This window comes from Muscardinus avellanarius (genome assembly GCF_963383645.1).
Source record: "Muscardinus avellanarius genome assembly, chromosome: 15".
NCBI classification, from domain to species: Eukaryota; Metazoa; Chordata; class Mammalia; order Rodentia; family Gliridae; genus Muscardinus; species Muscardinus avellanarius.
The window spans coordinates 832,342-857,280 of record NC_137801.1 but is presented as its reverse complement, the minus strand read 5'-3'; the positions used below and the strand labels follow the sequence as shown (position 1 = coordinate 857,280).

General features: G+C 51.1%; 1 protein-coding gene across 1 annotated transcript in view; it reads left to right on the top strand.

Moving 5' to 3' along the window:
- The window catches only part of PXDN (peroxidasin), a gene marked incomplete at both ends in the record, with an annotated part of 83,937 nt that overhangs the window by 42,121 nt on the left and 16,877 nt on the right, over positions 1 to 24,939 (top strand). The window contains 11 exons of the mRNA XM_080712069.1: positions 120 to 191; positions 3,640 to 3,809; positions 5,912 to 6,029; positions 8,736 to 8,905; positions 15,620 to 15,892; positions 16,794 to 16,910; positions 18,008 to 18,166; positions 19,055 to 19,167; positions 19,950 to 20,106; positions 22,420 to 22,528; positions 23,115 to 23,272. Of these exons, the coding sequence (XP_080568195.1) occupies positions 120 to 191; positions 3,640 to 3,809; positions 5,912 to 6,029; positions 8,736 to 8,905; positions 15,620 to 15,892; positions 16,794 to 16,910; positions 18,008 to 18,166; positions 19,055 to 19,167; positions 19,950 to 20,106; positions 22,420 to 22,528; positions 23,115 to 23,272 (1,616 nt within the window). The remainder of the gene's footprint in view (positions 1 to 119; positions 192 to 3,639; positions 3,810 to 5,911; positions 6,030 to 8,735; positions 8,906 to 15,619; positions 15,893 to 16,793; positions 16,911 to 18,007; positions 18,167 to 19,054; positions 19,168 to 19,949; positions 20,107 to 22,419; positions 22,529 to 23,114; positions 23,273 to 24,939) is intronic.

Below are 24,939 nucleotides of genomic sequence, written 5' to 3'. Positions count from 1 at the left end.
TTAAGTAAATATAAAATATAAGGTATATTTGGAAAATGAACGTATTTGCTTATGCTCTTTTTTACATATCTCGGAAGCATTAAAAAAAAACCAGTCTGCTGTGTTATCTCTTTCCTCAGATTTTTACACAACAACAGGATCACACATTTGGTTCCGGGGACTTTTAATCGCCTGGAGTCCATGAAGAGATTGTGAGTACCACGCTCGCCAAAGTCTGTTTTCTCCCGGTTACCTGTCCTCCTGTGGGACCTGTGAAGTGTCTCTGGTGGTCAGAGGAGCACTGTGAAGGAGTCACCTGGGGAAGGTGGTTGAATACCTTAGCATTCTGAGCCTGCATTTTGTGGCTATGACCCAAGTTCCTGACGTGAACAGCTCACGAGAGGAAAGGCTTGTGGGGCTCGCGGTTTCAGGTTCAGTCCATGGCTGGCCAGCTCCAAAGCAGAACGATCCTGGCAGCAGAATATGGCACACGGGCGTGGCGGCGCACTTGTCAGCCCAGCCTTCGGGAGGCTGAGACAGGATCGCGGTTTGTGGACAGTCTCAGCTACTCAGTGAGGCCCTCTGCAACTCAGTGAGACCCTATTTGCAAATAAAGAATAAAGAAAAAACAACAAAAAAACTAGGGCTGGGGTGTAGCTCGGAGGTAGAGCGCCCTGGGTTCCATGCCTACTACTGAAAAAAAGAAAAAGAATGTGGCAGAGGGGAGCTGTGCAGCTCACGGCGGCCGGGAAGCAGACCGGAGGGAGACAGGAAGTGGCCAGGGACTGCTGCGGTCCTCAAGGTCACACCAGTCCTGACCCACTGCCTCCAGCCACACCCTGCCCTGAACCTTGCTGCACCGGGTACCAGGTTTTCAGCATCTGAACTTTTGGGGAATGCAAGCATGAAACAGCAGGTGGTTCCGGGGTCATATAAGCTCTTCCCGTCAGAGGTGACCAAGACACTTTTTTTTTGGTGCTGGGGATGGAACCCAGGGGCATTCTACCTCCAAGCTATACCCCTAGCCCAATTTTATTCTTTTTTTTTTTTTTTAAATATGGTCTCACTAAGTTGCAGAGGGCCTCAGTAGTTGCTGAGGCTGGCAGTGAACCTGTGATCCTCCTGTCCCAGCCTACCATGCGCTGAGATTAAAAGTGTGCACCACCATGCCTGGCTTTAAGACACATTTTAAAGCGATTTATAAGCTCCGTGAATTCGTTTTCAGTCCCGCAGTGCATATTTTACTGGGGGAATAAGAATCAGTCTAGGAAGAGTCTCTGCTTGATTCCTTCCACCCCTCCACTTGGGCATGCGCTTAACTAAATCGTACACACATTGAGGCCTGCCCGTGTCTGCTTTTGGTACTAGGGATTGAACGCGGGGGCATTCTACCTTTGAGCTACACCCCCAGGTCTATTTTTGTTTTTATTTTGAAACAGGGTCTCACTAGGTTGATGAAAGTGTCACTGTTTGTGGAGGCTGTCCTTGAACCTGCGATCCTCCTACCTCAGCCTCCCAAGTACTAGGATTACAAGCGTGCACCGCCACGCCTGGCTAGACCTACCTATTTTTTTAAGGCCTCCAGAAATAACCTTTCTTTATTCTGAGGAATTCTTATGGAATTGGGGAATTTTAATGCTGATAGATAAAATTAATTTCAGTCAGGGCACTGGAGGAAGCATTTTGACATTGTTTTTCCTCGAAAGCAGTGTTTTATTTAGATATTACTGAAATATCCAGTGTATACAGTGAATGAAACCCAAGAATTACACAGAAACTTCAAGGAAACCAGCCTAGATTCCTAGTGACTTTTGATTATCTCTTCAGTGAACTAAAGCAGAATAAGACATAGGGGATGTGGGATGTCCACGTCACTGATTGTGTGTGTGTGTGGTATGTTGAGGACTGAACCCAGGGATATCTCCGAGTTACATCACCATCTCTGTCTTTATATTTTATTTGGAAACAGGGTCTTACTAGGTTGCTGAGTGCCTCACTCAATTTCTGAGACTGGCCTCAAACCTGTGATCCTCCTGTCTCAGCCTCCTGAGTACTGGCATTACAGTGTGTGCACCCCCACGCCTGGCTGTCCCTGATTTTGATAGATAAGGGAGGAAGAAATTATCAGGTAGATTCTCTAGAAAGTAACCAGGATGAGCTTAGGACAAGGGAGGGGTTGATTGAACCCACCTTCTTTTCTCTTTTCCCCACCTCCAAGTGTCTGCCAAATGCCCCATTTTTGTTGTTGTTGTTGTTGTTATTGTTATGAGTCTGTTTTGCAGTAGCTAGGATAGAACCAAAGGGGCAGTCTACCTCTTGAGTTATACACCCAACACTTTCATTTTTGATTTTGGAACAGAGTCTTGATAAGTTTCTGAGGCTGGCCTTGAACCTGTGGCCCTCCTCTCTCAGCCTCCCCAGCACTAGGATCACAGGGGTGCCTCGCCATGCCAGCTTGGGCACCCCTTTGCCTGCCTCATGCTGGCCCTTCTGCCTTGATGTTCTCCTGCTCATGGTTCGCTCACTCTATGTTGCTTAAACAGCAAAACTCTGGACTTGGTGGTGGGTCACCCAGCGTGCACTGGGTCCTGACATTCCTGGAGCCACGTGTAGGTCCCTGGTCCCAGGAGGCCCTGTTGCTCGTCCCCAGCGTCCTCATGGGAAGCCCACTTCCTTGGAGCGGCCGAGGCGGCCCGTGGCCCTGCAGTGGCTCCTGGGCCAGCAAGGTGGCCAGTTGCTTCTTAACCTGACCGTGCCTTTGCTGCACCCTGTGTCCTGGTCCCTGTTGTGTCCCGGTCCCCTCTGAGCCAGTGTCCTGCAGAAACACAGTGGGGGGTGTGGCCTCCCGTCCAGGGCACAGGCTGTGGAGTATCACTTAGCGATGGTGTGCCCAGAGTTCAGACCCCCACCGCTGGCCCTAGCCCTGCAATCCAGGCCAGTACTCAGGTCCTGTCTCTGGTGGGCCAGCGCTCTTTGGGTCTGACAGTGAGCTCCCCGGGGCCTGCACCCTGTTGCCTGTCAGATTGCAGGTGCTCTACCTGGGGCTCCTCTGGGACCCTTCTCTGTGTGTGGAACCTGCCTGCTCTCCCTGGAGGCGGAGAGTCCTGCTGGTCCCGCCGGCTGGGATGGGGGAGTTTCAGGGCTCTCCTGCCAGTTTGGGGCTGGACGGCCTGTCCCTGACCCCAGCCAGATGTGGCCCTGTGCTTTCACACTGTCCCAGGGAGGCGTGAGGGCCAAGATGATGAGGATGGGCGTAGGGATCTGGGGCCACGCAGGCTGGGCGGGCGGTGCGGGCTGCTGTGTGTGGTCTCTGCCTCTCTCTGCACACCTCCTGCTGGAGCTTCCCTGACTCACCAGCCCCTCCTCGCCCCTGGTTTTGAAGTTAACCTTGCAGTTTGGTCATTAACGTTGCCTCCCTTGCTAGGGCCTTTGGGGGTGATCTTCTACTCTTGGGTTCTCTCTGTAAATACATGTACCCCTGCCTAGGTCCCCCCAGTCTGCAGGCAGATGCAGGCTATCCTCGAAACCTCTCCCACTGCATGCAGAACACCCAGCGGGCCCCAGTGGGTGTCGGGGCCCCAGACCCTGAGCCCCTCTGTTCAGGATGGACTGATGTCCCCCAGGACTCCCGGTCGCTCCAGCTGCCTGCTCTTCCCACAGGCGCTTGGACTCCAACGCCCTTCACTGTGACTGCGAAATCCTGTGGTTGGCGGATCTGCTGAAGACCTATGCCCAGTCAGGCAACGCCCAGGCCGCCGCCACCTGCGAGTACCCCAGACGCATCCAGGGAAGGTCGGTGGCTACTATCACCCCAGAGGAGCTGAACTGCGGTGAGTGGGCCCTGGCCTCCTCTCCGTTGGCATTCGGAGGGCTTGGCCTGTGTCTTTAGTGGTGGTTGAGTCTCTAAAATTTAGGTCTGAGCTGGGCGTGGTGGCGCACGCTTGTAGTCCCAGCATTCGGGAGGCTGAGACTGGAGGATCACGGTTTGCGGACAGCCTCAGCTACTTAGTGAGGCTCTGTCTCAAAATAAAAAATAAAAAAATAGGGCAGGGGTGTAGCTCGGAGGTCAAATGCCCCTGGGTTCCATCCCCAGACCCATTAAATAAATAAATAAAATTCAGGTCTGGGTTGGATGCAGTGCCACCCTTCTTTACAAGGCCCCGCCCAGTTCTGTGTGCTGGAAGCCATGGCACCATCTGGCAATAGCTTAGGTTTTACTTTCAGGTTTCCTTGCAGAAATTAGCAAAACACACCACCACTGCCCCGACCCCCCGGCACTGCCTGCAGATGTGGTGTGCACAGGCTGTAGCTGCCTGGCAGACACGGCTCACCCAGGGCACGGATGCTGGCAGCTCACTTCTGAGCAGCCCCGGGGCTCCCCGGGAGGCCTGCGAAGGGCTGGTTGGATAGCACTTAAGAAATGCCGCAGTGACCTCTGGGGTTCACGTCCTACATACGTAGATTCCCAGCATGGGTGACACTGCACCCTAGGGGTGCTAATCAGTGTACAGAGACATAAAAGACTGCAGACTTATCACAACGTCTTCTATATCTGCTTAAAAATAAAGGCAGATTTCTGGGGAGGTACTAAGCAACTTTCTTTCTTTTTTTTTTTTTTCTTTTTCTTTCTTTTTTTTTTTTTTTTGGGTGGTACTGGGGTGGAACCCAGGGCCTTTTCTACCTCTGGACTATACTCCCAGACCTATTTTATACTTTATTTGGAAACAGGGTCTCACTAAGTTGCCGAGAGCCTCACTCAGTAGCTGAGGCTGGCTTCGAACCTGTGCGATCCTCCTGTGTCAGCCTCCCAAGCGCTGGGATGACAAGCGTGCGCCACCACGCCCGGCACAACTTTATTTCTGAAAGGAAGGTGTTAAAGCCCAATAAGCATGGGGAATCTTTGTTAGGAGGTCCTGCAGTAGCGTGGGGTATGTGGGAAGCAAGTCCAAGGCCGAAGTGGTGGTGGCCTCCGTGAGGCTGAGCCTCCAGGATGGGGAGGAGCCTGGATGTCGGGGGTCAGGCCCAGCCTGGGCTGCACCCCTTTCTGGAAAGAGAATCCAGGCTCACTGTGCCTGGCATTGGGGCAAGGGCCTCTCTTCGGCTGCTAAGCAGTAAGAGCAGGGCTGACCCCATCTTGTGTGCCTGCTCTTGTCTTTTGTGATGCTGAACGTGGCATCTAGGCGTGTAGCGTGGACATGGAGAAGGCATGGGACACAGAAAATGGAGCGAACGCTGGCCCTGGGAGCCTGGAGAGGGCTCCCCTGCATCCCAGAGCAGTGGGAGGGGTGCACTCCTGCATGGAGGGAGGGGGTGAGAGCTTTGGCAGCCCCTGCCCACACCCCTGCATTCCAGGCTTTGGGCACACAGGGCTGATTCCCTGAAGAGTCCCCCCTGCTGGTCTTCAGTTTGTTGGGAAGAGTGTCTATAGAGCGTCCACTGGGCATGGGGGCTTTGCTCCTCTGAGGGTGCTGAGTGGGCTTTGACCACTGTGGTGCTTTTCTGGCCATCTTTGAGTTAGGCCATCGGCGACCTTGGTGCAGGCTGAGCCCTGAGCGTGTCCTGCAGAGTGGGCTGTAGAGCCATCTCTGCAGGAAGTGCCTCAGCTGGGTGCGGTGGCGCGTGCTTGCAATTTTAGCATTTGGGAGGCTGAGACAAGAGGATCACGGTTCACAGATGCCCTCGGCTATTTAGTGAGGCCCTTTGCATCTCAGACCCTGTTTAAAAATAAAGAATAAAAAATAGGGCTGGAGTGTAGCTCAGAGATAGAATGCCCCTGGGTTCCATCCCCAGTACTGAAAAAAAAAAAGGGAGAGTGAGAGGGGGCACCTCTGTGGCCCTTGTGGGGTACCTGGGGTCGAGACTCAGGTTTAAACATCTCATTCACGCTCACTTCGTGGTTTGTACTGAGAAGGGTTTCTTTCCTTGGGCACAGAGAGGCCACGGATCACGTCGGAGCCACAGGATGCGGACGTCACCTCAGGGAACACCGTGTACTTCACCTGTAGGGCGGAAGGCAATCCCAAGCCGGAGATCATCTGGCTTCGGAACAAGTAAGTTGGTGTTGAGCGGAAGTGTCTCAGGTGCGTGCCGTAAGCATGGGTTTCAGGGTCCTGCTCCATGCCCCGTGTGTGTGATCCCGTCACCAAGCTCTCCAGACACACCTGGCCTTCCTCTTTTGGGTGGGGAGAGGCATGAAGGAGACCCACCCCAGTTCCACATGGCAGCTGGGCTGGGAGGCGCCCCTGATGCCCGAGTCCCCTGTGGGCTGGCCTCGGTCCTTTTCTGGGTCAGCCCCTGACCACAGCTGTCACTCCCTGCCCTGAATGGGTGGGCACTGGAGTCCCCCGGCCCTGCTCTTCCTCTCTGCCTGCCTGTTTCCTCTGGCCGGGCTTTGGCTTGGCCTGCTAAGGTAGGCCCTGGGCCTTATGGAAGGACTCCGTTAGGTACAGCTGGCCTCTGCCGGGCAGCTGCTCTGAGCACCGGGCAGCGCTGTGCACCCCCGGGCCACAGGTTCCTCGCTCCCGTGGCCTTCCCTGTCTCTGGAGCTAATGGGCTCTGCTTTTCTCTGCACATACTTTGAGGGGCTGCTCAGTCTGAGTCGGTCCCAGGCCTGACAGCAGGTCCTCAAAGGCTGTCGACAGAGGGAGGAGGCTCCGCAGGTGACGGTCACTAGCCTGCCCAGCTGGGCCCCGGCGTGGGAGCACTGCTCACAGCTGGGTGTGAAGCTGGAGTGTTGGGCTAAGGGGAGAGACAGGAGATGGAGAGGGGGTGGGGTGCAAGGTGGGCAGCATGTGGCCAGGCTCTGGGGCAGAGGGCCAGGTGGGAATTGGAGCTGGTCACTTGAGGACCCTGGATCAGGTCACTGGGGGCACCAGGGTTAGGACACTATAGGACACACGGAGGCAGGCCTCTGTCTCTGTGGAAGTGAAGCTTACATTCACTAAAGTGAAGCTTTAAGCTTACATTTTGGAAAAGGAACCCTTAAAAGGAAATTCTGAACATAAAAGCAGCTTATTGTCAGCTCTCCGGTCCTTCGGCCCGGGGACGCCAGGAAGTATCCACCTTGAGTCGTCTACACTATGGGTGTAGACGCTGAGCTCACTGGCCGTGTCCAGCCTTGAAAGGCAGGGGGCTCTGTGGGGGTTAGAGAGAGTCCCGTGCAGGGCCAGGGTGCTCATCCACTGGCTGGAGCCTTCCTCCTCCAGCCAGAGGCAGGTCTCAGCAAACATGGCGGCCTCCCTGGTGACGCCCATTTTATGGAGAGGAGTGTGAGCTAAGCCTGGGCATTGGAGAGTTGCGAGGGGCACAGTTAAAGGATGTTTCAGATGTGCAAGGATGTTGGCGGTGTGTGCCAGGTCCTACGTTTATTATCCTTGTAAACGTAAGGTCACACTGACCCAGGGTCATCCAGCTCCTCAAACACTCATTGTCTTGAGTAGCTCTGGGCTGAACAAATTTCAAATCTATAATAGGACACTGGAGGAATCTGAAATGCTGACTTGTATTTAAATGGTGGAGAAATTTGGCTCAAAATCTTCCACCTGCATTGTATAAATAAACACGGTAAAATTGCAGAAGCCTGTGCGCTGGGCCTTCTCCTGAGGCCTGACCTGTGCGTGGCTCGGCCTCCCGCCCTGCTCCCCGCTGAGCTGCCTCATTTGCTAGCTGGGCTGGCTCACTCGCAGCCTGTGGTGGCCCGCAGCGGCCTGCGATGGCTGTTGCTGTGTGAGAGAGCCCGGGAGGGCCGATTTTGCCTGAGATTCCCCGGTGCTCACAGGCAGGAGCATGCCCCATTGCCGGGTGTGCGTGCGGTCTTGGGGAGGCGCCTTGGTTACCCCCACACCTGTGCTGGCGTGCAGGTTCCGGCTTTGCTGGTCTCCGAGGAGGCTGGGGCAGAGGTGTGCTCAGCGTTGGAAGCCGGGCCTCACCTGAGCCAAGGAAGTGGACCACTGCTCCCCAAGTGGCCTGCAGCCTGGGGGTCTTTCTGGACCTGCGGCATTCCCACGTCGCAGTGACCTCAGCCGTGGCCGACGTCACTCGTCCCCTGCCACGTGCCTCATGTGTAGTTTGTGGGCGAGCTCAGGGTCCTGGCGTTTCTCTGTGGTGGGGCAGGGGCCCTTGAGAGCTCGTTGTCACACAGGACAGACAGACCCGGCCCTGTGGCCAGGGCCAGCGCCTGGTGCCGGGCTCGTCGTTCATCCAGAAAGGTCCAAGCAGCAGCTTGTGGGTGTTTTGTTAGTTGGTTTTGTGTCTTTGTTTTTGAGGTGTGTGTTGGCTGTGCACCCAGGCTGGTCTCTGAACTCCTAGATTCCAGGGATCTTTCGATCTCAGCCTCCCTAGAGCTGGGCACAGTGTGTGCCAGTTCACCCACTGCTATGCTTCGCCGGGTATAAGTAAATAGATCTCTCGCGTTCAGTAACGAAAAAAATACCATTCTACCCTTTTGTTTTACTTTACCTTGCTGGAAGCAAACGGAAGTTTTCTTTTGCATTTCCCCCACCATGGTCTTTCCTCTTTGGAGCTAAGACCACTTTAAAACATCAAGGTGGACTGCGCTGTGGACGTGTGGCACGCTGTGCTGAGCTGCAGAGGAGCGGCTGTGGAGGGGGTGTCCCCCTGGCCCTGTCTGCAGCCTCCAGCCCTCACAACCTGCATCCGGGTGTTGGAGTCCCGTTGCTGGGTGGCCCCTCCCCTGGGCACGGATGGGCACCCCTTGGGCTTTAAATGTTGTGCCGACCAGCTCTCTGTCTTCACAGCAATGAGCTGAGCATGAAGACAGATTCCCGCTTGAACCTGTTGGACGATGGGACTCTGATGATTCAGAACACCCAGGAGACGGACCAGGGCATCTACCAGTGCATGGCGAAAAACGTGGCCGGCGAGGTGAAGACCCACGAGGTGACCCTCAGGTACTTTGGGTCTCCAGGTACGTGGAGGGTGTTTCCCTACAGGCACCCTGACTCTGAAAACCCCCCTCCCCTGCGGCTATAAAAGAACCGTAGTCTCACGGTGAGGTTCTTCTGCCATGATTGGGCTGCCAGGCTTCTGAAGCCTAGGGTCACAGCTGTTCTGTCCCATGGTCACCCTGGGACAGGTGCCAGGACGCTCTTGAGTTGGTGCACTGAGGCAGACCAGGCCCGTGGGTGCTTGGGGGATCTGGCCCGTGCTGACCCACCCACCTGCCCCGCCGCAGCCAGTTTGGTGCTTTTTGGCCCCTAGATTACTATTCTGCCAAGGGCTTTGCTTACTTAAAAAATAAGTTTTACTTAAAATTTCCATGTTTAAAATGTTGGCACATAATTTTCAAGATGTAAAAAGTCTGTCCAAGCCAAGAAGGCTGTGGCTGTGGCCTCTGGTCCATCTGCCATGCACGTTGCAAACTTTGCTCTGGCTTGCATGTGCAGTCCCTGGCCCTCGGTGAGGAGAGGAGCGGGGAGCCTTGGTCAGAAAGCTGCCGTGGCCTCCTGGGCTCTCGGTGCCACTGTGAGGGCAGCAGTCTGCAATCTGCCCAGCTGGCCTGCAGTTCTGCCACCCCTAGAAGCCTCTTCCTGACCTCGACTCCATCATGGCTACCCAGGCAGTGCTCCCCTGGTATTTAGCGTTTCAGGCCACTGTAAAACCAGCCTGACGGCAGCACACATGACTCTAGGTCTGTTCTTTGTTTAGATTTTCAGCTCCTCAAACCTGCCCTGACCTTGGCCTTTCTTGGTGCATCCCAGCAGAGAAGCAGTAAATATTTATTAATAAATGACCTGCCTCACTCTCAGGTTTCACACTGCAAGGAAGTTAAAGGTAGTATACTGCCGCTGAATCAGTCCTTAGACAGACAAGTCTCCACGACTTAAACACAAGGCAGATAGCATCCTTGCAGAGTGTACCACTGTGAACTTTGAGAGCCATGCAGCGCGTGGTCATAGACACACCGCAGTCATGAGGAATAAAGCGGGCCACAAGATTGGGAACACAGTAAGATAATACCGTAAGCACTGTGACAGGACCAAGGAGACGGTGACCGCTGGAGAATTAGCTTTCAGGAGAGTTGTTTTTTGAGGTCCATAGATTACCAGACAGGAGCACTGGGCCAGCTCTGCGGCCTCAGAGTTCTGAACTTAACTCCTAATTGATCTGAGTTTGCAGCTTTCTCAGGAGGCAGCCGTGTTTAACGTGCTAGCCTGAGTGCCTTGGCCTAGCTCAGATGTGCGTAAATGACTTCCCCCAGTCTGGTCCACAGGCAGGAAACCAGGGAGTGGGGCCCAGCCCAGGAGCCCACCGGGGCTGCAGACTCCTGGGGCGTAAACTTTGCCATGCCCTATTCTTCTTAGGTCGGTGAATAAGAGTAGTTCTTACACTTTTGAACTCTTAAAGACTATTGACACATGAAAATTCAGGCTTCCATGTCTATGAATTATACTGGAACATAACCGCACACCCCCTCCTGTGTTTTGGTGCTGGGGACTGAACCTAGAAACAGTCTACCTTAGTGCTATATCCAGCCCTTTTGCTTTGTTTTCAAATGGGGTCTCTCTAGGTTGCCGAGAGTCTTGCTAAATTGCTGAGGCTGGCCTTTGAACCTGCCTCAGTTTCCCAAGTCTGGGATCACTCACGCTTAATTTTTGTGTTATCTGTAACTGCTGATTTTGCTTTGTTTTGTTTTTGCTACAGCAGTGGAACTGAGGGCTGGCATGAAAGACGGTGCCCTGCAAGGCCCCTAGTATGTACTATCTGGCCATACAGAAAAGGGCCGTCAGCCCATGTGCCAGACAGTGCCGATGGCTGGAGTAACAGCAAAAGCGTTACTGACTTGCATGTGCAGTCCCTGGCCCTTGGCAAGGAGAGGAGCGGGGAGCCTCTCGGCTCATAAATGAATGACAGATACACTATATAGATTGACACTATAATATATATATAATAAACTATATATATATATATATTCTGTCAATGGGGACACATAAGTTTGCTGTCTTTATTTTCCTGGTGAGTTAAATGTTCAATAATTATTTCAACTAATAATTACTTTTGCCGGGCGTGGTGGTGCATGCTTGTAATCCCAGCACTTGGGAGGCTGAGACAGGAGGATCACGCAGGTTTGAAGCCAGCCTCAGCTACTGAGTGGAGCTCTCAGCAACTTAGTGAGACCCTGTTTCCAAATAAAATATAAAATAGGTCTGGGAGTATAGCCCAGAGGTAGAAAGCCCCTGGGTTCTACCCCAGTACCACCGAAAAAGAAATACTACTACTACTAATAATTACTTTCATCTTCCATTCCTCACTACTGCTTTGGAAGTTTTAGTGGTTATCCTAGAAAAAGGTAAATGAAACTCTTAGATTACTGAGGTCTCAACTTCTGTTTCTCTCTCCTCTCCGACATACAGTCTTGGTGTGCTAGGTGAGTCTGTGTGCTTTTTGGACTATACACATGTCCGCTATGCTCCCCTCCTTTGTTCTTACACTGTCAGTCAAGCCTTGGATAATCCCTGTAATCAAGGTATTCATCTACAGCAAACAGTGTTCACAGGAAGAGGAGGAAAGACCGGGAGTAGCCTCATGCTAGATAAGTCAAATTTTGCAAACAAATCAATTATAAAAAAATAATTGGTTTTGGAGTTTTTTGACTTCAGATCTGTGAATAAGGGTTGTTGGCTCAAAGAAATACAGAAAAATATATATGTGTGTGTGTGTGTGTGTGTGTGTGTGTGTGTGTCATTTTACCAGCTTAACAAAATGCCTATGGGTAATGGGTAATTTCTGGGTAAAAGGGGATAGCTGTATTTTTCATTTTGATATAGATGGCTATATCTGTTCAGGTGGGTTATGTCAATTATATATTCCCACTGCCATTATGTGAGAATTATGTGTCCACACAAAACTCACCCATAAAAACACATTAGTAAGTGGATTTTTAAAATATATTTAGATTTGAGAAAAAATTATCTCAGTGTTCTTTTAATTATCATTTTTCTTTTTATGATGAAATTGATGCTTTAAAAGTTTAAATATACTTTACAAACAATTATTTGTGCCAGTAGGAACCACTAGCAGCAAGGTTTAGCAAGACTGACGTCATGTGTTTAGAAGAAACACAAGCAAGGCGCTTCGGGGGCCTGGCGCCTGCCAAAGAAGCCCGGCTCTTTCTCAGGACCACACTAATCACAGGCACCTGAATTTGGGGATCTGAGTCCCCAAATCATTTTTAATGTCTGTAATTTTTTTATGAAAGGAAAGAAAAAGTATGCTACTAACTCTTGTTTGCTTTGTTTGGGAGATGAAATAATACCAACAAATAGTCTCAACAGAAAATGTCAATTAAAAAAAAAAGATAAAATAGGGACTTATGGGAAGATGGCGACCAAGAAAAGCAGCGTTTACGAGTCCTGCTAAAACTCGATCTCTGTTGCCACAAAATCAGTGCTTTTCATAGCCAGAAAACACCATCAGCAGAGAAATAAAAAATGTAAACACAAGGGACAAAGAAAAAAAAGACTAGAAGAACAGCCAGAGACCAGAAATCAAGCCTGCAGTGCGGCAGCGGAGCTGCGCCGGCACCATCTTGCCTCACAACACCAGGCTCCAGAGAGGAAAGGTAAACAAGTAGCTGAAGTGAGCAGCTGCGGATCATTCGGGTGTATTTCAGCAGTTCTTTCAGCGCAATGAATGTCTAAAACTCCCAGTGGCTGAGCTCATCACACCTTCCGGGGACTCAGAACGAAGCTCAAAACCAGAAAAAAAATATGACAGCCTCACGGCCGAGGGCGTGACAGCGGCGCCATATTGCCAGCAGCTACAGTGAGTTCACCGCACCCAGCCACAGCTCCAGATCTGTGCGCACAATAACCATGAGTGAAATTGCGGCCCCTACAGGAGAAATCCCTGTAACGCACTCCCAGGAACTCGCACAGCTTTGATAATCTCCTTCAGTTGGATATTTTGCAGTCCAACCCAGTGAAGGAGAAGCAGTGGCAGAGATACCACACCCTAGTCGCAGCTCCCCGTGGGAAAACGCCCAGCCCGGCACCCCCACGGTCTCAAGTAGCCTCGATTAACTTCCTGGGCATGAGACTTTGAGATACAAACCAGTAAAGAAGTAGTGGCGGCTGAGATTACAACAGACTAGAGATACAGAGCACCCTAAGTGAAGTTGTAGTGACCCAGGGAAGGCACAAAATTCTGAAATCATGGGAAAGAGGAACAACAATAGAGCAATGAGTGCCCACTACCCCATATTATCAGAACCTGATAACACAGAAATTCAGAGATCTCCAGAAGATCAAATCAGTAATATAACTGTAGAAATAATACAGGACTTTTGAAAAGAATTTAGAGAGAGTCTAAAAGAAATAAAGGAAGCAATCACTGAGGTAAAGGCCTCAATTCAAAGTATAAACAATCGATTAGACCACATGGAGAAAAGTCTCGCTCCTAGAAGATGATCACTCCAAAAGCAAATGCATAATTTCTAACTTAGAAAAAAAAACAGACAGCAGGAATCTGACATTGAAGAAATATGGGCCTAGCTGGGCGCGGTGGCGCACACTTGTAATCCCCGCAATTGGGAGGCAGAGACAGGAGGAATGCACAGGTTTGAAACCAGCCACGTGCGCTGGCTTAGGAGACCCTGTTTCCAAAATAAAAATGTAAAAATAGGTCTGGGAGTGTAGCCCGGAGGTAGAAGGGCTTCCAGGAACCCCAGTACCACCAAAAAAAAAAAAAAAAAAAAAAGAAATATGGGCCCATTTTAAGAGAGCTAACCTAAGAATAATTGGAATAGAGGAGGGAAAAGAAGGTGAAACCAAAGGGATCAATTATCTCCTCAAAGAAATAATAGCAGAAAATTTTCCAAACATAGAGCAAGAGGTCGATACACAGGTCCAGAAAACTTATAGAACTCCCTTTAGACAGGATCAGAGAAGAGGTTCCCCATGCCACATAATTGTCAAAATGACCAATGTGGAAGCCAAGCAGAGAATCTTAAAGGCAACAAAAACAAAAGGCCAAGTGACATTCAGAGGCAAACCAATTAGAATCACTCCAGACTTTTCAAACCATGTCATGAAAGCCAGAAGGGCTTGGAATAACATATTCCAAACTCTGAAAGAAAACAACTTCCAGCCAAAAATTTCCTACCTAGCAAAACTTTCTATCAAATTAGATGGGGAAATAAGAAGCTTCCAGACAAACAGAAACTGAAGGAATTTATGTCTTCAAAACCAGAGCTAGAGAAAATACTCAAAGAGATTAACTATAAAGAAGAAATAGGTAACACACACCAGAACTAGAGAAACAAGATTTTCCATCCAGCAGACAACTAAGCAAAGAAGAATATATTCATGTGTTTATAGGTTAAAATCTTTGGAGATTCATTATATATTTCAGTCTTTTACCTATTTCTAAATTGTATTTCTAAATTGTATTGTTTGCTTTTATTGTTGCTAATTTTTAGGATTTCTATTTGGAATATTAATATACCTTCAGATATAGCATTTGGAAATATTTTATCCCATTCTATCAGTAACTTTTTACTCATTGTTTACATTGTCTTTGGATATACACTATTTTCTTATTTTTTAGGAAGTTTGCTTATTCTTTTGTTGCCTGTGCCTTTGAAATCATATCCAAGAAATCACTGCCAATTTCAATGTTGTAAAGTGTTATGACCCAGGTTTTCTTCTAAAAGTTTATAGTCTTAAGATTTACATTTAGGTCTTTTATCTATTTTGAGTTAATACTTGTATATGGGATTAGGTAAGGGTCCAATTTTATTCTTTTCCATGTAATTACTATTTTTCAACAATATTTAGTTAAAAGATTATTATTTCCACCACCAAATGTTCGTGGAAACCTTGTCAAATATAACTTGATAATATAGGGAAGAATTTAGCTCTAGGCTTGTATTTAACTCCAATGGTTTATATATCTGTCTTTATAGCAGTATTATTGTAGCTCTATAAGGTTTGAAATCAGAAAATGTACATCTTCTAGCTTTGTTCTTTTTCAAGATTGTTTTGGGTATTTAGAGTTCATATTTCATGTTAGGATAAATATGTTACTGAAAAAAAATGTGCAATAGTTTTACCTTAAAAAAAAAAAAAAAGAAAAAATATCCTCTGGTAAGAAAGAAAGCAAAAAGAATTTCTGATGCCGGGCGTGGTGGCGCACGCTTGTAATCCCCGCGCTCGGGAGGCAGAGACAGGAGGATCATGCAGGTTCGAAGCCAGCCGCATGCGCTGGCTTGGGAGACCCTGTTTCCAAATAAAAATGTAAAAATAGGTCTGGGAGTGTAGCCTGGAGGTAGAAGGGCTTCTAGGAACCCCAGTACCACCAAAAAAAAAAAAGAATTTCTGAAATGATATCTATAAGTGACCAAAAGTTTGATATCAGACAAATGAATGTGCTATATGAGATTATCATTGTTAATTTTGGATAAATTGCTATAATATTAGATGTCAACCACTAAGCCAAGCATGGGAAGGAGGGATGGGGAGGGAATGGGGTGGGGATTGGGTAGGGGCTAACTGGGCGATGTGTGCATGTATGTCTACACAATTTTTTATCCTAATATGATGTATGAATACAGTGCACCAATAAAAAACAAACCCAATTGTGAAATGGGAAGGAATTAACGGAGGTTTTCTGTTCGTGACAGCGCGACCCACTTTTGTAATCCAGCCGCAGAACACGGAGGTGCTGGTGGGCGAGAGCGTGACCCTGGAGTGCAGTGCTACGGGCCACCCTCTGCCGCTTATCACCTGGACCAGGGGCGACCGGACGCCCTTGCCCGTGGACCCTCGGGTGAACATCACTCCCTCCGGTGGCCTCTACATACAGAACGTCGCCCAGGGGGACAGCGGGGAGTACACATGCTTTGCCTCTAACAGCGTGGACAGCATCCAGGCCACTGCCTTCATCATTGTTCAGGGTGAGCATTGGCCAGCCGTGCGGGGCACTATCCAGTCTCCACACCTGATATGGAAATGCACCAGGGGTTCTGCCCTGGCTCCAGCCCTGCCCTGCCTGGCCCCCTTATTACCCATCACCTGCACCCCACATGCCGACTTCCTCTCCACGCCTTTCTCGTTGGCCGGCTCGTGCCCCACTAAGTGTGGAGAGTAGTTCTTGGTGGTTTGCCGTGTAGACAGGCCTGGACAGCGTGGTGTGGGTCTTCCTTTCATGTGCTCTTACTTTTATAAGAATGGGTTCTGCTCGGTGTGAACAGCAGACACAGTTTTACCAGGTGATTTTTTTTTTAAACCATTTGGGAGTATTCATTTAGGAATGAGGTGGCTTTTATTTCAGCTTAACTCTCAAGGCTGAAATGTGATGCGTCCATACTCCAGACACTGTGTCCATACTCCAGACACTGTAGCCGGCAGTACTGTTACATGAATAGCTATTTTGAACACTTTTATGGCCTATCTGTACTCCAAACACATTGTAGTTGGCAGTAGTTACACAAAAAAGCTGTTTTCTACGCTTCTGTGGCCAGCCATACTCTGGATACATTGTAGCCGATAGTACTGTTACATGAATTTTTGTATACTTCCATGGTGATCCATCCATACTCCAGATGGATTGTAGCTGGCGTACTGTTACACAGATAGCTGTTTTGTACACTTGGTGTCATGGTGCGCAGATACGTCATCCTTCATTATTCTTTCTGCTTCGCCCACTGCTTCTCTAGTTAATAGTTTGCCTTTCTTAGCTGGAGTAGAGATGGTGCCTATGGTGGTGCCCAGCTGCCACTGGCCACTTTCTTCTGCAGCATCTTTACCCAGAGCTGTCGTTCAATGTCCATTTTCAAATGTTTTTTCCACTGGAAGCTCTTCCTCAGTTCACTGTGACTCCTGAGGACAGAGTGGTCATCGAGGGTCAGACGGTTGATTTCCAGTGTGAAGCAACGGGCTACCCACAGCCGGTCATTGCCTGGACCAAGGGAGGTAAGATGTCCACCCTGGGCTTGCAGGGCACAAACCACTTCCTCCTCCTCCTCCTCCTCCTCCTCCTCCTCCTCCTCCTCCTCCTCCTCCTCCTCCTCCTCCTCCAGGACAAGCAAGAAGCTCTGCCTTCCTATGGCTAGGCAAAATCTTCCAGTCAGGGCTGAGTCTTGGCCAAGTCCCAAGGATGGGCTGGGGAGGGCGAGGTGCTCATGGCTCTCCTGGCCCACAGCTAGGTCACACTCAGGGCATCATTGTGGAACACTGCTGGGCTCTGTCCCTGGAGAAGGGACTTGGGGTGGTTACCTCCTCAGTCAGTCTTGGTGTTTTGCCTGTAATTAACACCTCTACAGAACCTCATAGCATGAGCGGCCCAGCTTTCGGCATCACATGTAATGTATTAAAACAAAAGGCCTTTCCTCTCAGTCTGATTCCCCGAGTGCCCGTCACCATGTTTGCATTCCATGTGAGACTGCTGAGCATGGGGACTCTTGGTCCCACACAGTCCACACCATGTGCTGGAGCCACTGCCCACCCGGGTGGGGTCGGTAGGTATTCAGTCTGCTGAGGAAGCCTTCTTGACCTTCAGCATTCTGTCCTGGGATCCTGCCTGGGCCCCTGAGCAGCAGAGAGGGCCGAGGAGGCAGTGCACCCCCACCTGGCCGTTCCTGTAGGATTGGGAGAGGTTTATCTGCCGGGAGAATGGTGGCTTCTGAATGGCTACAGCTACCGTCCCCTTCCTATGCTGTCCGATATGCTTGGGGTCAGCCCTTTTAACAGCCTAAGTCCCCATGTCTTCCTGACCCCTATTTTACTTTTATCTCCATCATCTGCCACACTGAGTACCCTCCTGGGGGTTGCGTGGGTGCAGGGACCATCTCTGGCTCCTCCGGATCAGTCCCTGTAGTTTGCGGCTAGTGCCCAGCCCAGGCATTTGAGGGATGTCTACTGCATTGGACAAGTGGCGTGCTCTCCAAGGACCAATCATCCCCACCCTGACCCCAGCAAAACCCCGCTTCTATGAACCTGCTGTTTTCAGAGATAAAGTCCTCCGTCCCACCTTCAGTGCCCGTCTCTGCCTCTCCCCTGGCCCCTTGCAGGCAGCCAGCTGTCTGTGGACAGGCGGCACCTGGTGCTGTCATCGGGCACGCTCAGGATCTCCGGGGTGGCCCTCCATGACCAGGGCCAGTATGAGTGCCAGGCCGTCAACATCATCGGCTCCCAGAAGGTCGTGGCCCACCTGACGGTGCAGCCCCGAGGTAGGTGCTAGGTCGGGCACGCTGTGTAAGGCCCGCCGTGGGGCAAAGGCGGGCATGGACCCAGCATCTGCGCGCCCTCCCCACGTCATCTCCCCTTCCTGGGCTCATCGGAGCGCCTTCCCTTCAGCTCCTGAGAACTTGTTTATTTTTCAATGATGATTGTACCAAACTGGAGTCGGGCCGACTTGAGGGCAAGCCCGGCATCGCTCCACTAGAGGAGCCCCGGGCAAGCCTCTGCCTCTCGGTGGAGGCCGGATAAAATGACCAAGGAGCGGCCCCAGAGGCCGCAGGGCTGGAGCTGAGGCGTCCTGATTCCCAGCCGAGCCTGCTGGCAGAGCGTGGCTTGGGGTCAGAGAGCAGAGGGCATGTGTGGCCTCAGTTATCCTGGGCCCTGCAGAGCGTCCCTGAGGCTGGTTGGAAGGAGCTCCTGTCTGGAATCAAACCTGTCCATCGGCTCTGGGTTTTCCGGGTTTGTCCTTGAAGTCCCCGATACACCAGGACTTGACCGGCTTGGTGGCCCTCGTCTTTGTGTGAAGAAGCGCTTTTCCAGGACTCCGAGCCATAGGTCCTTGGGGCTCACGTTCTTTCATTGGGCGTTGCTCACCACCAGTCGGCTGTCTTGTCCATGGGTGCCGGGTGTACCGGGCAGTGGACATGGGGGGCCCTGGGGCTGCTTACCTCTGAGCAGATGACCCAGCGACTCATGCTGCTGCTGGTGGACCCTGGGGCGGGGAGGGAACAGGGTAGGGCGGATCGCCCCAGCCTCTGGGCCAGGAAGGCCTGCCTCCTGGCGCTTCTTGGGAGGGGCCAGAGGGTGGCGTTTCTGCCTGTCTGCAGCTTCTGGGTGTAAATTCTGAGGTGTGCTGGAGGCTGCTTGTTTCCTTTCAGTCACACCCGTGTTCGCCAGCATTCCCAGCGACATGACAGTAGAGGTCGGCACCAACGTGCAGCTGCCCTGCAGCTCCCAGGGAGAGCCCGAGCCAGCCATCACCTGGAACAAGGTGAGTGCTGGCCGTGTGGCCGGCCGCTGCTTCCGTCCACTTTTTTTGCAGCTTCTGCAGCAGAGAGAAAGGGCCTGGAGGTGTAGGTTCATCTGAAAGCATCCTGAGGGAATCCTGCTAATAGAAATAAGTAAATACATGGGCTTCTCTTCATTCCTTCTAGCATAAAAAGCAAAGAGAAACTTTCCTCTCTTTGGATTCAATCTTGTGACCAGACAAGGCAGGGTTTTGGTGATACTTGATTTTTCCTGGCTAGTTTTAGTCCAGTCACTACAAAATGCTAACAGACCTTGTCCCCGTGCTTCCTGGGAGCACCGTGGCCACCCCAGGGTTCACAGAGTGGAGTTCAGGGCCAGTGAATCCTGCCACCCTTCCCACCTGGCCCACAGCCCTCCTTCCTCTCTGTGCACACCTCAGACTGGGCACAGAGCTCTTCCTCAGCTGTCTGTCTGCATCGAATGTGCCCACTCAGGCACATCCCCGGGTGTGCGTCTCCAGCATCCTCATCATGAAAGCTTGTAGCCCCCAGAAGTTACGTGTTCTCTTTCAAGTGGGGGCCATCTTTTCCATCAGGCCCTGTCCGCAGCGAAGGATAAGCATGTAAAGATCCCAGGCGATGCTCGTTAAAACCTCCCTTTCCAGGTCGGGAGTGATCTGAGCACACCCTGGGGCCCGTTTCCATTTGGAGCCTTAGCAGCCGGCATCCCCTCTTCCCAAATAAAACTTGGAAGTTTTGGTTGCTTAGTCTGAACTGCTGTGAGCATCTTTATTGTTTTCTCAAGGACGGGGTTCAAGTAACAGAAAGTGGGAAGTTTCACATCAGCCCTGAAGGGTTCTTGACCATCAATGACGTGGGAACTGCCGACGCTGGTCGCTACGAATGTGTGGCCCGGAACACCATCGGGTACGCCTCGGTCAGCATGGTGCTCAGCGTGAACGGTAAGGTGTGAGCGAGGTGTGGGCCGTTCTACCATGGTGGGGCCCAGAAACAGACCACCCGGGCCTCTGCTCTCAGTCCAGGATGGGTATTCAAATGAATCCAGATGGTGTGTCGAGGCGGGACACTCTGAGGGAGTGGGGCCTGGCTTTCGCTCAGCATGCCTCCTGTCACTGTCGCCCTGGCACTCTGCAAGCCGCTGAGATCGATTCTCCACAGAGGGCTTTTCTTAGCAGCCATCCAAACCCCACATCCCACAGCATGTAATTTACAGGCATTGCTGGGCAAAGGGTATAGCCATGAATGATTTTGTGGTTTCTCTCTCTCCAAGGGACAGCCACATGTAATCGGGGATGTCCTTCCCCGCAAGCCTCAAAGTGTGCACAGGCAGCGCTTTCTAGGTCTGGTCAGTGCCTAGAGCACAGCAGCCATCTCTCCTTGGCCCCAGCTCCTGTCCGGATCACGTCGGGGCTGCCCTCTATGAGTGTCTCCCAGCCCTCCGCTCCGTCTCTCTCAAAACCTCAATCCTGCGGTGTTTAGACATGTCTCCTCATTTTCTGTGCTATCTGGGGAACTTGGCAGCTCTGCAGGAGTCTCCAGGCCTAAACCTGCATCTCAATCTCACCAGCCTCCCGATCCTCCCCCATGGCTCTCCATCCCCTTGACTCAGGCATCTGCTTCTGGGGACCCCCCCCCCCGCCACCCCCGCCACATAGTCCTGTCCTGCTGAGAACACCAGTGTCTCGGGGAAATAGCCCTCTGGCCAGCCTCAGAGGTCTTCTGCCTTCACCCCCACTAATGGCCATCATGGAGGTTCCAATTTTGTCTGTTCCATTTTTATTAAGTGGCCAACTTCCTGCTGGCAGACTGGGACAGTGTCCCATGTGTCCACAGGGGTCCAGAACATGGGCTGCACTTATAAACCTGGACCACAGTGAAGAGCCCAAAGTTTCTTTTTTATTTTAGGAAAAATGTTAAGTGTCCTTGTTACATTATAGTGTAAGAAGTGAGTGTCAAGTTAAATAGATGAATCCTATGATTAAACCAATGAGCCCTTCCTTCCTTCCTTCCTTCCTTCCTTCCCTTCTGTTTTAATCCAGGGGCAGTCTACTTCTGCTGAGCTTACACCCTCAGCTCTTTTTTCTTTTCTGGGGGAACAGGGTCTTGGTCGGCTCTCATTATTTGCTGAGGTTGCCCTTGAACCTTTGATCCTCCTGGTTCAGCTTCCCAAGTACTGGGATTACAAATGTGTGCCACCACACCTGGCTAGCTATTTTCAATTAGTATTTGTTTTTAGTTTCATGATTGTGTTATTCAGTGTGATTAGCTATGTATAAATTTCAGAATAATTCCCCACCCATAATTTCATCCCCCAAAATAACACTTTAAACATTTTAAGTGAATTTATTTTTACTTCTTAAAATATAAAATGCTTTTAGATGAGTCCCCTTGATCTATTAGAGAGAGAGAGAGATGAAATTTAAACCCTAATTGATAATGAAATATTAAAGCCATAAAATTACATACTATCATCTGCCTCATTGCCAGTTGGCACAATAATACTGGTTTCCAAAAATTAGTAAATTTAAGTTCTGAGATGTGCAACCAGAAACCTAGGGCTTGGGCCCCAGCAGAATTGTTCTGAGCTATTTGAATTGTACATTTGTAAATATTTCGTGCATATTACATAGCCAATCAACTTGCCTGGTGTCAATGCCTTTACCATAGAGGCAGAGTAACCTGGGTCGGTTTCTCCGTTGAGCCAGGAGATGATGTCAGCCCTGATAGCAGCAGGCACCATGTCCTGAGGTCAGAGTGAACTGCACCGGGATGGTGGGGGAGACCTGTGCTCACTGTCTGTACAAGGGCTGCTTATAGGGCCAGGTTCGGGGACAGGTAGAGGTGCAGACACGGAGTGTTAAGGGCTGGCCCAGCATCCTTGGGGTTTGGGTGCTGAGAGCGGAGCCCAGGCCCCACAGCCAGGCGCCGCCTGACACCCACCCCAGCCGGAGCCCAGGGAGGCCTCCTTGCTGCCTCCCCATGGCATTGTGTTTGGTGTGAGAACACCCGCATCTTACGTTACAGCCACTTCCCCGTCTTGAGGATATCCCATGACTTCAAAAATTAAAAAGTAATCTGATTACCATTTGAAAACAGCCTGTAGTCCACTTTGTGATACAATAATTTAAGCTTTGGTGCCAAAAATAGGAATCACATTTGGAAAGAGTGTAGCTGATGTCCGAATGATGTAACGTCTAGACACATTTATGAGTGACTGGTGTCTTCCTGGTAACCGTGATTTTGCGTGTTCCTAGTTCCCGATGTCAGTCGGAACGGAGACCCATTTGTCGCCACGTCCATCGTAGAAGCGATTGCAACCGTGGACCGAGCCATCAACTCCACGCGAACACACCTGTTTGACAGGTATAGGGCGGGAGCATGCTGGCCCAGGGCAGCTGAGCTCCGGGGCATGGGGTTGGGATGAGCACACAGTCCTCACACTCGAAGTGCTGACCTGTTCTCTCTAAAGAAAACCTTCCTGTTTAAAATTGGAAATGGCATTGTCTCTGGCTCTTTTGGGTATTAAGGTAACAGAAGGATGTGTGCTTTTCTGATGGAATATGAACTATGATTCACAACCAAAACATTTCTCAAAAGACTTCAGCTCATTCTTTGGCTTCTTCCCAAATAATTTGGCAAAAACAAAGCCTTTTCCAAAGCCCTCGGCGTTATCTGTTGTGTTGGCAACTCCAGTGCAGTGCTCTGCGGCGAGGTTGAAATGCAGTGTCTGTGACGTTCTCTCTTGACTGAATTAATGATTTGTTTTTAGTGTCTCTGGTTCTTGTCTGTTCAGTTGCCTTCCGCTTGGGATAAGTAAGGTATAGTACCTCCTGTTCTTGGAGTAGCGTAGGAATATCAGTAGCATAAGCATGTTTTGGGGTCCCGGTGGTTTTGTCTCCAGTCATTCTTTTCCTTGCTCCTTTCTCTCCCTCACGGCCATCCCGTCCAGCCGTCCTCGTTCTCCAAATGACCTGCTGGCCCTGTTCCGGTACCCGCGGGACCCGTACACGGTGGGGCAAGCCCGCGCAGGGGAGATATTCGAGCGGACGCTGCAGCTCATTCAGGAGCACGTGCGGCACGGCCTGATGGTCGACTTAAACGGCACAGGTCAGTACCGCGTCCCCGGAGCTCCTCGCCGCGCGTGGGCAGCGGGTACTCCACCAGCATGGCCCTTTGGGGGCTCGGCATCCCATGCTCCTGGCTCAGGGCAGTGTTTGGTAGGATCTGATGATCTCGCCCACCCGGCTTCTCTCTGGATCGGGTGTGTGTGTGGGTTCTTCGAGCTGTGGAACCGCTGGTGCAGCCCACGCCAGGCCGATGGAGCCATCCTTCCCGTGGCTGGGACAGTCTGGGCTTGTGTGACGGAGGCTAGGGTGACAGCTAAGCGAGTGGCATCAGGTCCACAAACGTGGTGTCCTGCCTCTGTCAGGAAGGGTGTTTACAAAGGTGGCGAGTGTCGTAAAGCCAGCCAAGGGCTCCTGCTGAGGGGTGGCCTGGGGCCGCCACCGGGTATGTGAGAGGGGCGCCCTCATGCATCAGTTACGCTAGTCACTGCTGTCGGGATGCAGCTGTTATTATGGAAATAATTTTATTGTGACTTTAGTTCCATACTTGCTCACTCACAGATGGCAGGGGTGGGGGAAGGATAGGATGTGAACCCCAGCTGTCCCTGTAATGTCCAGAGATTGTTTTATGCATTTCAGTGTTTCTAGGTTGTTTTGATTGATTGATTGATTTGTGTGTGTGTGGGGGGGGTACTGGGGATTGAACCCAGGGTCTTTTATCTCCAGGCTACACCCCAACCGTTTTTTTTTTTTTTTCCTGTGGTCCTAAGAATGGAACCCAGGGGCATTCTACCTCCTAGCCACATCCCCAGCATTATTTTTTATTCTTTATTTTGAAACAGGGTCTCACTGAGTTGCAAAGGGCCTCACTAAGTATTAGCTAAGGCTGTCTGCGAACCTGGATCTTTCTGTCTTAGCCTCCCACAGGCTGGGATTACAAACAAGCGGCTCTAGGTTGTTTTTGATAAGCTTTTTTTAACCAGAGCAAAATGTTCTCGAGGGTTTAGTATTCTTTGAGCCCGTGAGATGAAGAATAGAGGAGAGGCCCAGGCCCTGTGGCCTAGCTTGGGAGCTGGGGCGTAACTTTGCCCATCCTTGACCTGTCTCCTTCTGGAGCTGAGGCTTCCCGCTCTGCCTGGTCCACATCTGTGTAGCTGGCAGCCCCTTTCTCCACTCATGGGCGTCCCTGGCGTCCTGTTGAAGCATCAGAAGGTTCTGGTCTCTCTTGGGGATGGAACTCCAGCTTCCTGTTCCAGGCCCCCTTCCCTTCTTCAGAACTACGAGTGTGTTGGTGCAGGGACCCTGGAGAGCCTGGTGTGGGTACAGCTGACGGGGTCTGGGTGGCGCCACAGCCTTCCAGGTCTCAGGTGTGGCTCAGCTCTGCCACGAAGGACCGCATTGGCCCTTGTGCAGAGGACAAAGCGGAGTTGCTGGAGGTCCCTTCCTGCTTCTTCCTGCCGCTCTTAACCTGTGCTAGTTCAGGACGTAAACAATGGCTGCTGGGCCTCAGCCCCCGGCACACTCACCTGCTGTCCCTGCCAGACCCAGCCCTCTGGAAGCCGCCACAGACTCGCCCTGTTGGAATCGCTGCACGCAGGGTTCACACGCCTGTTTCCTAGCACTGCCGGCTAGGTAGAGAAACATTTGGCAAGGCACCAGGGCGCAGCATCACCCTGCAGTTGAGCCCACTGCCTGCCCCGCGGAGGGAGC